Raw genomic sequence first — 13,850 nt, 5'->3', positions numbered from 1 at the left:
GTCTCATTGGGCCTATTTTTCTCTTACACCTGCTTCAAACTGAGGTAACTCCATAGATTTCAGTAGAGTCACTTCTGATTCACGCCAGCAATAGGGAAAGGAAAAAAATCAGGAGGATTTTTCCACTGACTATGCTGGAACATGGAGTGGATTATTAGAATGGAGCAGTTGAACTTACTGGTTCCAATAGATGGTTCAGGTGGTCTCCAGCAGATCACAGCTTGGTCTGATCCAAACAGCACCATGACAAGGTGAGGGTGAGTTGGCAAAGGATAAGGCTGAGTTGCCCCACCATAGGAAAGTAAGTTGCTGTATCCAAAATAATCAACCTCGGTAAAATCGCAATCCACCATAAATTCATTAAAGGCTTTGATCCCAGTTGGAGACATCTCCTCACGGAAAACTGACCTGCCGTCTGTGACAATGAATGTATTGTTCTCATAAACAAAGCTCTCTATGTCTTTAAATGGAACATGCGGTCGCAACATGTTAAATTCTGAGCCATCCAGAAAGCCAGACACAAAGGACTGATCAGTTTTGTTGAAGAAAATTAGTCTTTTGGATTGGAAGTTTATCACAAAGTCTTTCAGCGCGTGGATTTTCACAATTGGCAAAGCTTCATAGATCAGACCAGGGTAGACTGGGAGATGTGCCCTATAAATTCCATCATCCAGCAGATAAAAGATATACCTAACAGTGGAACAAAACAGCCCACAGTAGTTAGACCATTAAACACAGTGTAGATGAGTCCCTGATACTTTAGTGATCTATTGCCTCAGAGATACAGCTGTTCCTCTGAAAAAATATAGAGAAATTACTTTGGTTCATATTTGTTTATATCCTATTGACAATTAAATAATGGGGACCCAATTCTCAGATGATATAAAATAAAACTGTATCAATTTACATCAGCTAAGGATCTGGCCTGAAAAAAGTTGACAACAAAACTTAATAACGGTTGCTGGTATTCTGAGCTTATCATGCTGATCAAATCTTTCTCCTTTTTTCCTTGTGCCTCCCCACAAATCTCCATTAGTAACAATCTGTCTCTTGTCCTATGCTCAGATTATAGATCACTGAGACAGGGACTGTGGTTTTCTGCAGTGCCTGGCACAAAGGAGCCCTGATCCACCACTGGAGCTCCTAGATGCTACAGTTCTACAAATAATAATGATAAGAACAACAAAAAGAGTATTCAAATAATACATCCAACGTTGGACACAGGCATTTAAAATTCAAACAGCTGTTTTGAGGAAAGAATTCGATGTATTTTTTTTAAAATAAACAATGCTTCCAAATTCTTCACACATTGAAAGGCTTCATGCAATGACTGAAACAAATCAAATACCATGAGGAATAAGTGACCAACAAGCAAGCTTGGCAGTCAGTACAACAGGGGGAGGGCCAGTTTATAAAGAAGTTAGAAACTGGATGGTTAACCAAGGATATGTCTACGCAGTAGCTTATTTCTAAATACCATTGCTACATACTATGGCTGCATCTACACTTGCATTCCTCTTTTGAAAGAGACATGCAAATGAGGGAAATCAAAAATGCAAAATGAGGTGCATTATTACATATCTGACACCTCATTTGCATATTCTTTCGAAAGAAGAAAAGCAGTGTAGACAGGGTTCTTTCAAAAGTAAGCCCCATCTTCAAAAGAATCCTTCTTCCTAAAAAAGAACAGCCCCTGTCACACAGAGCCTATTTTGAAATAGAGCTACTGGACACACTATAGCTAATTTTGAAATATACAGTATTCCCTGTCTTAACGGCACCTATTTCAAAATAGCTATTTTGAAATAGGCACTATCCCTCATAGAATGAGGTTTACCAATTTTGAAATAAGGCAACCGCTATTTCAAAATTATTTCAAAATAGCAGTTGCATTGTGTAGACATTAGGATAGTTATTTTGAAACAGCAGATGTTTCAAAGTGAACAGATGCCCCAAGTGAAGACAATTGCCAAAGAAGTCAACAGCACATCTGACATCAAATCAAAGGAGAATAAACTTACCCATTGTATGGATCAGCTACAATTTTCCTAGGGGAGGTAATGGAAGAAATGATGTCTTCAGCTACTGTGCAGTTCTCTAAATTACAGACACAAACCTAAGGATCAGAATAAAGAGACAGGCACTTGTGCATTAGGAGGATGTTTTGAGCAGTTTCTGACAGGAGAGGGGATGAGGTGCCTACAGCTACCTTTGTGCTAGTCCTGCAGGCAGGCTGGGAGCAATTTGTCCTCATAACTTTTCTAACGTACGCTAGCTGCAATGGACTCCTACGGCTATTGTTTTAAACTAGGGTTACATCTCTGGCCACATCTCCTCCTGCACCTATAAACACTAAGGAGAGATGCTTGGCACTGCCACAAGGAACCCCCATTTATGGCAGCTTTCTCCACTTTTGTCTCATAAGCATGAGAAGAGCAAAGGAGCCAGACCAAGGACTTGGCCATTAAAGTTTCATGGGGTGGAGAAATTAAATGTAAGGTTGCTATCTCTGGACAAAACTGCTCTGAGCCTGCCTCACATTCATCATCACCAGAAAATATGCAGCCATCTCTTATAATTTGCAAAGTGAAATATAATCATTAACTAAGGGTCCTGTGGCACCTTACAGACTAACAGAAAAGTTTTGAGCATGAGCTTTCGTGAGCAAAGACTCACTTCATCAGATGCTGTGAGTCTTTGCTCACGAAAGCTCATGCTCAAAACTTTTCTGTTAGTCTGTAAGGTGCCACAGGACCCTTCGTTGCTGTTACAGATCCAGACTAGCATGGCTACCCCTCTGATACGTGACAATCATTAACTAAGAAATTTTGATAATGCCATGCAAGGTACAGTAAGAAAGCACTGTACTGATGAGGAATTGAGATATACAGTTAAATTACTTGCCACAAATGCATGAGCTACAGGTGGAGTCTGTGAGAAATGACATGTTTTTTTTGCTTTCACAAGGATAAAAAATAGCTAAGGAGCTGGAATTCTAAGAAGTCGGTTTACTTTTAACATAACCCAAGACTCCTGTAGACCAGAGTAAAAGTAGATATTACTATTTTGTTCTGTTTCTACAAAAAATTTTACATTTAAATATAAAAATATTATAGTAGGAAACGGTACACCACACACCCCAACCATAATCCCCAAATTCTTTGTTACCATATATAAAATAGGACGCACATTAGCAGTTCATAACTATTAGGAAGATAATTAAGCTCCAGAGCCTAACCTTTTCATTTATGACAAAGTACATCCGCTGGTAAAGCCAGTCTACTGAGATCGATGTAATTTTCCCCAGACCAGCATAAAAGAGCTTTAAGTCAGACACATCAGACATGCTGGCAGCTCCTTTCTCCCAGATAGAATTTCCCTCTGAGAAATAGACAGCCTGCTGGTAAATGTTCACAGAAATCCCTGGAAACAGTGAGACAACACACACAAGGTTAGCAGGAGAAACACATTTTGATTTTTCAGTACTTTTTTAAAATTGTCAGAGAATGAAGTGGGCAGCTCTCAATCTGAAACCCTACATGTCCTAAAAATCACTAACTTTTCTCTCCTCCATTTCCAGTATTTATTCTGAGAGGCTACAATATTTCCTGTAATCCTTCAAAGTAGCACCATTACACACCGTGGCCCTTTGAAACGGTACTACAGAAAACCAATGAACAGATTAGCTATAAAGACAAATGAATAAGTCGACAGATCTATCAACGACCATTCAGCCAGCCTGGTGGTGGGGCAGTGTTCTCTGTAAGCAGGGTGCTTGTGCGGCCAGTCAGGAGGGATTCTATAGCAGAGTGCTCACAGCTCGGTTTTTGTTTGTAATGGTGGTGCACACTCACTCGCACATTCCTCAGTGCACATAAAATTTATTCCACACATGTATGGAAAAAAATTCCACAGGTGGATAGAAAAAGTTAGCAGGAATGTTGAGAGATGCAACTAAGCACTGTTCACTCTGCCCTAAGGTGGGTGATCATCGCCTAAGAGAGAACTACCAGTGTCTGCATCACCACTATGTGATGGGAGATTTATAGCATCCAAGGGAGCCCTGATGGCACTGTGAACTATAGGGCATGAGCCCACATACCTGTATTGTATCTCATGCACACCTGGGGCCTTACAGCCGCATGCAGATATAGACTATGTGCCTGCTTTCTCTGGCAAGGTAGGCTAACCTGCACTAACCCATGCTTGCTTTGCTCTTGGGGAAGCTGCAGTGATGACATAGCCATACTTGGCTGAGGCACGATGGGCTGAATAAGCCCAGTTCTCCACCTATCCTGTCCATATCCTTTCCCCTTCAGTGCAAGAGTGGGAGGTGCTGGCTCCTCATGCATTCCACAAAACCATGGGAGCTTGAAGCCCATTTTCTCTACCTCTGTCCTCACGCACCTCTAAAGCACAGTCTTCTGACAGAAACCAGGATAAACCGGGAATGAAACTGGCTCAAAATCACATCATCCTGACCATCTACTCCCCATCACTGTCTCCCTTTCTGGCTGGGGCTCAGTGAACATCAGAAAGGTCAGAGATTTCACTTGCAAAGGTGCACCACCTTCAGCTGTTGAGCTGCCCCTACACCTGACCATTGTGAGGTTTCACTCTCTCTTGATTCATCCTTCTTCAAAGAGTCCCTCCACTGCCTAACAGGCTTGCCACACACAGCAAACATCCCTCCACATTGCCCTAAATCTCACCTACCATAGTTCCTTTGTTTTCCTTTCCATGGTTTCTTTTGACAGATTCCTGGTGCCCACTGAACTCTTTCAGTACCATAAGATTGGTATCTAAGGGTAGGTCTCCACAGCAAAGTTATTTTGAAATAACAGCTGTTATTTCAAAATAACTATCCTAGCATCTACATAATGCAACTGCTATTTCGAAATTATTTTGAAATGGCTTGTTTAAAATTGGTAAACCTCATTCTACAAAGAATAGCACCTATTTCGAAATAGCTATTTTGACATAGGTGCTGTTAAGACAGCAAATAGCGCCTACTTAGAAATAAGCCGTAATACATCCAATGGGTCTACTTCAAAATCGTCTCTATGGCCACATCTGCACAAGCAAGTCCGTCCGAAAGATCAGACCCTCTTCCGAAAGGACAAGTAAAGTGTCCCCACACAAAATGTGCTTTATCGAATTCCTGTTGAAAGATCACGGCACTTCTTCCAGAGGCCCTCTTCCTCTCCCAAATGAGGAAGATCACTTTTTTCTGAAAGATTCTTTTGAGAAAAAGCATGTGTAGATGCTTTGGGGGCCCTTTGTTCGAAAGAGTAGTCCTCAGGGTGCTGGATTTTTCAGTCCCTGGCCTGTTCTTTCAAAAGAGCGGGGACAGTGTGGACACTTTCTTTGGAAAGAGCAGATTGCTTTGTCGGTCCACTTTTTTGTGTATGGATGTGCTCCTTCGAAAAAAGATCTTCCAGAAGACCATCTTTTGAAAGATCACTGTAGTGCAGTATAGCAGCCTATGGCCGTTTCTACACAGGCTGGCATGGTAAAACATGGCCCAAAATATGCTAATGAGGTGCGGATGCAAATTTCCCTGCTCCTCATTAGCATACAGTCACGTAATTTGGAGTCCGGAAGACTGTTCTTCCAGACTCCAAAACACCCTGTAGAAGCGCGGCCCTGGGGGAGCTTCTGGAAGGAAGTCCTTCTTCCGGAGGCCCCTTCACAAAAATTTTTGGGAAGAAGGGGCCTCCGGAAGAAGGACTTCCTTCCAGAAGACCCCCCGGGGCTGCGCTTCTACACAGCTTTTTGGAGTCCGGAAGAACGGTCTTCTGGACTTCAAATCACGTGACCGTATGCTAATGAGGCACGGGGAATTTGCACCTGTGCTTCATTAGCATGTTTTGGGCCGCATATTACCATGCCACTTTTGAAGAAAGTGGCCTGTGTAGAAACGGCGTAAGTGTGTAGACTCTGTATTTCAAAATAGCTGTGTGATATTTCAAAATGTATTTCTGTGCACAGCAGTGCTATTTCAAAATAAGCTATTCTGGAATAACTTATTTTGAAATAAGACTGCCATGTAGACATACCCTAAAATCATTTCAAATGGCTGGAACCAGGAAGAGTTTAACGTCACCCACATGGCTCTCAAAATGATACATACAGAAGACTACAGTTTCCTGGAGGCATGATGATCTTGTCGTTATAAGGCATAAGACTGGGATTCAAGAGATCTTACTTCAGTTCCAGGCTCCATCAAAGATCTCTTGGATGACCTCAGGAAAGCCACTCAATCTTCCAAAGATAACATTTTCAGAAGCACTTAAGTGAGCTTGGATTCAGCGCACAAACTTTCCATGAGACTTATGCGCCTACATGCCCAACTGACTTTTGAAAATGGGACCTTAGGCACTTTTGATAACTCTACACTTTGTTTCAGACAACCGTCCTACCTCACACTGGTGCTTGGGAGGGACTGGAATAATGTAGTGACTGGAGTTGTATCAGTATCAGTTGTATCAGTACTGATGGCAGAGAGAAAAAGAGAGAGCAAACCTGTAATATTGTGGTGTATAACATCATTCTGAAGGCACTGTGCAGCTTCCAAGAAAGATTCCACGGATCTCTTTCTTAGAGATTGGTTTCTGGCTAGAAAGAACCATTTCACTTTTTCCTTAACTGCAATTAAAAAAGACAGTATTAAAATAAAGCAGAAAAACAGAAGTGGAAATCAGAAGGCAGTCTTCCTAACTTGCATGTCATCAATCCACAATCCACCGTTTGCATGGACATCTAAGACACAAAGCTGTCCACCACCCCAGTCCAGCAAAAACAAAATTTCTGAGTTCTGTACCAATATCTAAAATAACTAAAAAAATAAGGAGTCCTGCAGCACCTTAAAGACTAACAGATTTTTATTTGGGCATAAGCCCTCATGGGTAAAACCCACTTCATTAGATGCATTGGTTTGGACAAGCTGGTCACGTGCCTGAATTAAAATCTGAAAAATGCAATAGCTTGTCCTTTCCACCAACAGAAGTTTGTCCCACACAAGATACTACCTCACCTTCCTTGCCTCTCATAAAACTAAACCTATTAAATAAATGGGGGAAAATAGATTTTATGGTGTTGTATTACCCAGACAGTTTTATTTGGTTTTGTATCTGTCCACATACTCACTTACTTGCAAAATTCAGTAATTCATGTTGGGTTTCTATCATACTGGGAAAGTATCTGCACAGGTCGCTGAGAGTCTACTGATTTCCAAAGGTAGCTGAGAGACTGAGGCCAAATATGTAGAAAACACATTAGATGTTTTAGGTCCCTGTTTTAGGCATCCAGGTTTGGGTCTTGGGACCACACTGTGATGCAAACAGCCCCTGCTGAATTCTGTTAGTTCATCAATTTATTTGGCATCTAAGTTTTTGAAGTAAAAAGTCCCCTCAATGTCTACCTCTTGGTCTCTGCTGCCTTTCTCTAGAAGTCCGACACTTATCTCCCACCTAAGTTAAAGAGTGGTTCACAAACCAGGTGACAAAAGGCATTTGGCTCTGTAAGATGCATGTGGGCCCAATCCGGAAGGCTCCACCTATCAACTTGGGGCCTTCAGGAGAGTTCACAAAAAAGCAGCTGGAAAAGAGAGTACCCACATCATAACTTTTAGAGCAATGGTTAGGGTATTTACTTGGGATGTGGAAGACCTCTTTTCAGGTCCCCACTCTGACTGAGGAGGAACAGGATTTTGAACAGGGGTCTGCTACTATCTGTAACCATGGGCCATGCAATAGTTGGATGTGAGCTCTATCAATCTCTCTTGCTGATGCTCTTAACTGTGGATAAATAATTAAAGAGTCACTGGAGCTGGGGGCGGGGGGCAGTGAGGGATGACTAGACTCTGCACGTTCAACTGGTTATCTGCCAGAACCCCCACTTCCTTTTCAGAGTAACAGATTTCAGGATGAGGTGCTCTGTCTTATAAATACAACCTCCCTTCTTTATTACTAAGTACACAACTTTGGCTTTATCTGTGATATAACACATGTTGTTGAAATGAGTTTACCTTATCCAGAAACTCTGGAGAGCTAGGCAGGAAGTTGAAAAAGAAAGGGAAATGAGGTTCTTGATGGAAAAAATATTGTGATAAGAACTATGATCTCCAGCCAGATCACAAGCAGTGGGTGAAATAAGGAACAAAGATCTTGGGTCTGATTTGCCATTGTGGCCATGTCTACATTTGGGCAAAATTTCAAAAGGGCCATGCTAATGGCCAAATCAGAGAATACTAAGGAGGTACTGAAATTAACATTCAGCACCTCATTAGCATGCCACCAGCCACGGCACTTCGAAAGTGCTGCTTTTTGATCGTGCATGGCTCATCTACACGGGGCCCTTTTCAAAAGAACCCTGCAAATGTCAAAAGCCCTTTATTCCTATCAGCTTTTGACATTTGCGGGATCCTTTTGAAAATGGCCCTGTGTAGACGAGCCGCATGCAATTGAAACATGGCATTTTCGAAGTGCCACGGCCAGCGGCATGCTAATGAGGTGCTGAATATTCATTTCAATGCCTTATTAGTATTCCCAGATTTAGCCATTAGCATGGCCCTTGTGAAATTTTGTCCAAGTGTAGACATGGCCTGTGTGTAGTATAATTATTTTTGTTTCAAAACTAAGGTAACACAATGGTAAATCAGCCTAAGGCCTTTATGTAAAGGTAAATTCTGTTTTCCAAAACAGGAAATTTTGTCTAGTGACTAGAGAAGGGGAAGAACAGAGAATTGCCCCTAGCTTTGGTAGTACAGGGTTTGTAGCTTGGTTTATTTGCATGTTTCAAAATTACTACTATATAGAATATCTGCTTTGCGGGCTGTATTGAATGGCATTTTTTGAACTTTGATCTGAATGCAGTGAGGCACGGCCTCAGACTAATCTCTTCTGGCAAAGAACCCCATAACCAGCATTGGAACTCTAAAAATGTTCCTTCCCACTGCCTGATGTTTGGACCTTGGACCTAACCAGAGACAACTTTGCTGGGGAACACAATTATCTCAGGCAGTCTTGAAAGGTAAGGCAATCTTTGTGGTAGATAAACCCTTGTACCTGTGTCCCTTACTCATACACCCATGCCATGGCCAGACACAATCTTTATAACATATGGGGCTCAAATCCCAAATACTCAGAGATCTTGCTATATGTAACAAAAACCAGTCTGCATTTGACATAGACTTGAAAGGTGGGACAAGTTATATCATGTCATGCAAACCACATATATAATGTTAGAATTCAACTACTCAGTTGGGCAAACTAAAGTCTGATATGGCAGCTAGTGTGGTTTTGTTTACACTAGAGATTTTCTATCATTTAACTCAAATTAACCAAATAATTGCTATATCCTAATCTGGACACTCCATAAATGCTTGTTCCAGGACACACATGTTTGTGATCAGGGCTCCATGAACTGTGGATTAAATATCCACCCTAGTGTGCATGCAGCATGTTGGCCAGCTTGAGTGAATTGGCAGTCAATTAGCATGAGTTTAAAGTGCACCAATGTAGACATAGCTTCAGTATTTGCAACCCAAAAGGTGGAAGGTAGGCGAAAACACACGAACAGAGTTAAGGCTACTGTTGTAACCTCCATAGACTATTTCCTGAGAATCTAGCATTTAGGTTTTTTTCAGTTTAGTAACATTGCTTTTATTTCCATCCATAATTCTACCTTAATACACTTCTCCCTGGGAATAAATTAATATCTGTAAAATATCTTAAGAGACTCAGACAGGTGGATAGAAAGTCTTATTATTTGTAATAGTATTACTTGTAATAGTAATAAATGCCCTTGATATAAAAAAAGAACAAAGGAAGAGAAATAGCAATACAATCTGATGTTGTTTTTCATGAAACCATTGAGGAATTTCTCACTTGAGATCAATCATGAGTTGCCCACACACTGCTACTGATACCACATGTTCCAGAATATGAAAGCATCTTCTGTCAAACGCTAAATCACACTTATTGGATACGGTTCATGTTTTCGTAACTTGTACCAGATGGAGTTTTTATGTCCCAAACCAAGCCGCGGTTATTGTAGTTCCTATGTTTATTACGGTAGTGCCTAGACAGCAACCAACAGGAGACTTCCATTGTGTAGATGCTGTACAAACCCAGAGCAGAAGACAGTTGCTTTCCCAAATTGCCTCCAGTTTGTCATTTTCTTGTGCTGTACACCCACAATGCAAGAGAACGTGAAATAGTTTGCATTTATACAGAAACGATAAGGAGTATGTTGTGTGTGTACCTGTAGGTTCTGGGGTAGTGATGTTAGCTTCTGCCGGTGGCCCATCACCAACTTCATTTACTGCTACGATGGTAAACCTATATTAACCAAAGAGATATTTTCTAGTATTTTATAAATACCCTCAAAATGCCTTCTGAACCAGAACAATTGAGTCTCACGTGCTAATCCTACTTTTCCTTCAGTGAAAAAATCTATTTATATAAAGTCATTCAGGAACAACTTCTAATAAAAATATAATCACATGAGGATTTGAATTCACTAGCTTTGCAAGATAAGGTAACACAATCTAATATATTACATAGTTACATGCTGCCCTCAGATTCACCTGGACAACTCAGTTTTACTTCCAGGGAAGATCTATATTTAACATTGAAAACAGAATGTGACCATTTGGAGTTTAGTTTAACTGGGGGGATATTAATAAATGCTAAGTCAGGCAAAAGAAGGATGTCCTACAGTTCTCAGAACAAAACAGAAATGGGCAGCAAGAGAGGAAAAATAAAAATATAAAAGGTTACTGAATTCAAAAGACCTCATTCTGGCACTGTCTCGGATTGTCAATCTTCCCCTCGCCTAAAATTTGCAGTTGCCTGAAATCTGATCTCAGTTTTGCATGAGGAAATCTAAAACCACTCCATCGATTTAAACTGAGATGCTCCAATTTTCACAACAGCACAGCTGAAAAGAGAATTTTGCCCACTGAGTCTGCAAAAGCAGTATTAATATGCACTCTGTTTTGCCAGTCTCAGGACCACCCTCTTCCTACATACACACATAAATTTCTGGACTACAGGAACTCTAGTGCCCACATTTGACACAAAAGAACAATTTGTCCAGCTGGTCGCTTTTTCTTTTGTACCTGTAAGTGGTGTTTGGAAAGGTGGAGTAGAACTGGAAACTGTGACCTCTGGATGCTGTGTGCAGTTCCTGCTTTTCACTGGTTAACAGTAAGTTATATCCCACAATCAATCCACTGGGGAAAAGTGGTGGAGACCAACTGACTTCCACAGTGTCAGGGCCTGAACTTTGTATATCTTTAATGATAGGAGCTGTAAGAGGAACTGCAAAAGACAGAAACCACTGATTATAGATTAGGCTTGTCAGATGTCACTTTGGGGGGGTGGAGAAGAAATGGGGAGATGAGTTAATATAATAGTCTAGTCTTGCTGGTGTGATACGCTGCAATGCTAAACATTAGGGCCAAGATGATCTGGATTCTCACACATGGAAGATGCCCTGCATGTAGCATGATGGAAAGCAGAGAATCACAGTTTTGTGTGACATTCTTCCCCTTTCCTGGACCCTTATGCCTGACCAGCACTGAACGTTCCATGCAAAAGGGGCCCTGCAGATTTTTAGGAACTGGGCCAGGAAGAGGGGGCAGGAAAGGGCCAGCTCTCTGTAGCAGCAGCCTCTGCTTGGTTGTCTGTCCTTGATATGCCTCTAGATCCTCTTCTAAGATGTTTGTGGCGTGAAACAGCCATGCAAAGAGAAAGGAAGGCAAGAACCATATTCCTACAGTGTGGCTTCTGATTCCACCCAGAACTAGGTTCTTATACCCACAGATCCTGAAATCCAGGGGTCTTGTGCTTGCTTGGCCTCAAGCATCCACAGCTCACCCAAGTCGCTCTGGAAGCAAAAACAGCCGTGTAGATGGGGTTCCTTTGAAAACAAACCTCCTTTTCAAAAGAACCCTTCTTTCTATTTTGTTTCTGGAAGAAGGGTTCCTTCAAAAACAGGGTTTATTTTCGAAAGAACCCTGTCTACACGGCAGTGTTTGCTTCCAGAAATGGCTCTTCTGGAAGTGAGCCAAAATGCATATTGAAATAGCATTCAGCAATTTAGAGCCTCCACACTGGCTACAGCTACATTACAACAATCTGTCAGCAGAAGTTACTGTTGGAAGAGGTCTTCCGACAAAACCTATGTCTACAGATTGTGGCCATGCACAAAAGTGGATCGCTCTGTTGATCCACTCTGTTGACAGAGAGAGGCCAGACTGCCCAGCCCAGGCTTCTACAACCGAAACCACGAGAAGAAACATTTTTTTCATATTCAGTTACAAAAAATCAATCCTTCACGAGCCACAATGCACGTGAACAGGAGACAGTTCTTAATAAATAATGCCAAACCTGTGATTTTTATCACCCCTATTTTAAGAACTGCATATACAAAATTATTTGTACAAGCTAGAAAGTTAAGTTACCCCCATCTCCAGGCTTTACCCGCCTCAGCTCCCAAATCCTCCCCCAATCCCCAGGCTTTACACCCCCATCTTGCAAATCCACCCCCATCCCCAGTCTTAACTCCTCTAAGCCCCAACCTTCTCATCCCCACCCCCAGGCTTAACCACTCTGAGCCCCAGTCTTCCCCCTTCCCCGCCCCCGCTCAGGCTTAACCCCTCTGAAACAGGCTCTGTTGACAAAAAAGCTGTGTGGATGTTCTGGGGGGCATTCTCTCAACAGACAGGGCATCCAGCACAATGGGCAGCCCTGTCTGCTGTGCTTCCAGATGCCTGTTTTGTTGAGAGAGCAGCTGGGCAGTCTGGCCGTTCTATTGACAGAGCAGAGCACTCTTCCAATTGGTTTTTGTGTGTGGCCGCACTCTGTTGACAGAAGTTTTGTTGGGAAATCTCTTCTGACAGAGACTTCTGTTGACAGATTGCTGTAGTGTAAGCGTAGCCAACGCGTTTTCAATCCTAAAGCTGAAAACAAGTACTCTCTCTCCTTTCCCCTACCAAACGCAAATACCAGTTTCCACAAAGGGGTGCACAGACAGTCATTTGTGTTGGACGCCTCATTAGTATCCAACCCACAACACAGAAGCTAATGATTCAAACAGTGGACCAAATTCTACGATGAACCTTGGTCATATGCCACTTGAAGCGTGCTGCATTTGCACTAAGACAACTGCTGCAAATACAGGGAACTTGAAATTTCTAGTGGACTCAAGTGCTACCTCAGGATGACAGTTAACATGCAATCACATGTGAGTTCAAAGAGTAACAAGATGAACCTTTGTAGAGATTTATTTTTCTTGTTTTATAATAGTGAGATAATATTCACATGTAAGAGACTTGACATGTTCTCCTATGTATCTCGACAACAGCAAGACGTGTTAAAAATGCTATCACTATCAATATGAAAGCCCAAAAAAATTATCTAGTGATAATGTGAAAAATTACGTTTGAGAACAAAGACACAACTTTCACATTGTAAATATTAAAAAAGAAAAAAAACCAGGTACACTACCCAAACAATGCTAAATATAATTGTATAAAAGATATGAAAGTTCTGAATACACAATGCATTCATCCCATGAGGCATCTGTTAACATCTATACCTCATAGCCCATACAAGGAAAATAAACTATAGAAAACAAAGTAAAAATAGTGAGACACACTAGTAGCCTGTGATTCTCTATACTGGCATACAAATGGATCAAGAGGACTTCTTGAAAGTTGGAAAATATCCGTACAATATTTTCTCCCTCTTCTGCCCACAGCCCTTTCTTTTAAAAATGAACTTTCCATGTATGCATAATTAAAGTTAAAAATGTGATGGCGAGATTTTCATTTTTTCTGA

At 41.5% G+C, this 13,850-nt stretch overlaps 1 protein-coding gene across 1 annotated transcript in view; it reads right to left on the bottom strand.

Moving 5' to 3' along the window:
• Nucleotides 1–13,850, bottom strand: part of ROS1 (ROS proto-oncogene 1, receptor tyrosine kinase) — a 97,433-nt gene that overhangs the window by 62,167 nt on the left and 21,416 nt on the right. Inside the window, 6 exon segments of the mRNA XM_074989117.1 lie at nt 179–690; nt 2,022–2,116; nt 3,239–3,423; nt 6,526–6,648; nt 10,267–10,343; nt 11,126–11,327. Coding sequence (XP_074845218.1) covers nt 179–690; nt 2,022–2,116; nt 3,239–3,423; nt 6,526–6,648; nt 10,267–10,343; nt 11,126–11,327 — 1,194 coding nt within the window.

The sequence above is a fragment of the Carettochelys insculpta genome, chromosome 3 (genome assembly GCF_033958435.1).
Source record: "Carettochelys insculpta isolate YL-2023 chromosome 3, ASM3395843v1, whole genome shotgun sequence".
Classification (NCBI taxonomy): domain Eukaryota; kingdom Metazoa; phylum Chordata; order Testudines; family Carettochelyidae; genus Carettochelys; species Carettochelys insculpta.
This window is presented reverse-complemented; position numbering and strand designations above follow the sequence as displayed.